The 2,626-nt window shown below is 51.9% G+C and overlaps 1 protein-coding gene across 1 annotated transcript; it reads left to right on the top strand.

Moving 5' to 3' along the window:
- Positions 1-1,001: 1,001 nt before the first annotated feature.
- Positions 1,002-2,601, top strand: PV06_11907 (uncharacterized protein; the record flags this gene model as incomplete). The annotated part of the gene is made up of 2 exons (XM_016413653.1): positions 1,002-1,045; positions 1,110-2,601. Coding segments are annotated over 2 exons (1,536 nt in total), but the record flags the coding sequence as incomplete, so codon positions are not given.
- Between the last annotated feature and the right edge of the window lie 25 nt (positions 2,602-2,626).

Below are 2,626 nucleotides of genomic sequence, written 5' to 3'. Positions count from 1 at the left end.
GCTTTGATATTAACAGCCGTCAACGCCAAAAGATTGGACTGTTCGAATGGGATCAGCGAGGACAGTTGCCTGGTATCAAACGCGACCCAGCCACCTCTTAAGCATACAAAGACAAATCGTTGGCTGACACCTCAGCTAGCAATCAGGTGCCCGCAGGGCTGATCAGGCGTCATATTGCTGAATCCGGACGTAATGATCAGCCCGTTACATTTGAGAGCCACGCATTGCGCAGGCAACAACACCCTCAGAGAGGAGAGACTTGTCATAGGCTAGCCGAAGCCAGCGCAAATCAGGTCAGAGACCGGCAACCTGTGGCCACCACGTCCCTGATACCGCTCTCGAGCTTCACCGGTTGGCAGGCCGGTCAACAATGACCGTGTTGGCGGCCACGCCTGAGGGCCAATTGATGTGCCCGACGACCTGGATATCGCCCAAAAGTAGTCCTAGCACTGGGCGGCATAGGCTCTGAAACAGTGTCTATAGCCGTGGCTACCACTACTACCTTGCCCTCCTACTAGGAGTTACCTCGCCGTAGTGCGGTTCAGCCCAATACAGCCGGGCACAGCCTAGTCCAGTTTACTTCAAATCGCGCCATTCCGACGAATATTAAATGTTATTTGGTCCGCAGGCGCATCCACTGGCCTGCAGACGTGGCCGCCAGTATTAACTGTCGACCAGGTACCACATGACTTTCGTATCTATACACGGAGGTAGACTTCCGTGGATACAGGTGGCCGTAAAGGAGGCTCCCCAGGTCCGATACACAGCCCACTTCGAAGCCACATGGGGGCTAGTGGTTGCCTCATGGTTCGCGAGCACTCCGAAGTGAGTCACTTGTGATACTTAATGGCTAAGTCCGCACGGCCCTGACTTTGCTGTTACTCACCCATTTGACAGTATAGGTGGCTTCCATCGATCAACAAAAACACACAAGAAGAGGCATCTTCGCCTGCCTCACGTTGAAGATTGACAAACAATTTCAAGCCTTCGTCCTGACCACGATGAAATCAGAGGGAGTGGCCGCATGGCGATGCCCGCAATACCGGTACATACTTTCCGGGCCCCTCCTCTGCAAGTTTTGCTCGTGTCGTATCTGACTTTTGTTATAGTGGCAACAAAGATGAAAGGCACCCACAGCCGCCACAAAATGATTATGTGACTTTCGAAACTGCCAATGTGGATGCAAGTGCATTTCAGCCACCATATGTGAAGCAAGAACGCAGCAACGAATCTCAGCGGGTGAGCTTGGGACATGAACAGCCACCATATGTCAAGCAAGAACCCGGCAACGAATCTCAGCGGGTGGGCTTGGGACATGAACAGCCACCATATGTGAAGCAAGAACCCGGCAACGAATCTCAGCGGGTGGGCTTGGGACATGAACAGCCACCTGGTCATCAGCCATCGAATGTTGTACGTCCCTCTCTATGGCTGTCCGAAGGTCTATCTGTGGAGGATCCCAAGATGTTTCTGCAGCCCGGGACCAGGCCAATCTCGCAAGAACAACTAGTCAATGAGGTCAAAGGCATATATGCCGGCCTCGTCATGGTCGAGAAGAAATGCGTCGAAATATGCCAACAACAGTCTCAAACGACAACTAAGCTTTCCAACGAACAGTGGCAGGCACTGATAGCACTGCACCGGACACTCTTACATGCGCATCACGATTTCTTCTTGGCTTGTCAACATCCCACGGCGTCTCCTGCACTCCGGAGTCTCCTAACAAAGTATACTATGCCTGCTCGATTGTGGAGACATGGTATTCATTCTTTCCTTGAGTTGCTACGTCATCGTTTACCTCACTCGCATGAACATATACTCAGCTTTGTGTACCTTGCGTATCAAATAATAGGCCTGCTGATGGAGTCAGTACCGACTTTTCATGAGACATGGATCGAATGCTTAGGAGATCTCGCTCGCTATCGAATGGCAATCGAAGAAGCCGATATACGAGACCGTGAGAACTGGTCCAACGTCGCCCGCATGTGGTATAATCGTGCTGCGGACCGCTCGCCGACCACAGGGAGAATACAGCATCATTTAGCGGTTCTAGCGCGGCCCAACATCGTCCGTCAATTGTTTTACTATACCAAGGCTCTCATCAGTGGCGTCCCTTTCGTGAATGCTCGGGACTCCATCATGCTTTTGTTTACTCCATTCCTGAAAAAGTTCGAGGTAACCAGTCAAAAATACCCAAAGATGGAAACCTCCTTGGTCACGGCAGCAGGCCTTCTCTTTACGCGTGGCTCCATCCATGACTACTGCGGACACATTACCCACTTTGTATCCGAACTCGATGGCACCATTAACAGGACGGGGTCCAACTTCAAAGTCCAAGGAGCAGAGGTGGCATCATCTCTCATTGCCATGGTCCTGGATTTTGGATGCGAGGAAAACTTTCTGTGGAAAGCCTTATGCGCAAGTTCCGAACGGATGAAGCAACGTCCCACCGAAGGACAACCGGACTTACCCACGGACACCCCAGAGGTTGAGGATCCCATGGTCAAAGTCAGGATTCAGCAGAAGTTCTGGGAAGACAATGGCCCTACCAATCCACAGGATTTCACTCAGGCTGCTCCACCAACCGGCGATCGACTCGGGGTCAAGTTTGGCTCTTCTGATGAGG

The sequence above is a fragment of the Exophiala oligosperma genome, assembly GCF_000835515.1.
Source record: "Exophiala oligosperma strain CBS 72588 unplaced genomic scaffold supercont1.114, whole genome shotgun sequence".
NCBI lineage: Eukaryota > Fungi > Ascomycota > Eurotiomycetes > Chaetothyriales > Herpotrichiellaceae > Exophiala > Exophiala oligosperma.
Note: the sequence above shows the minus strand (reverse complement) of the source record. Positions and strands in the feature narration are given on the sequence as shown.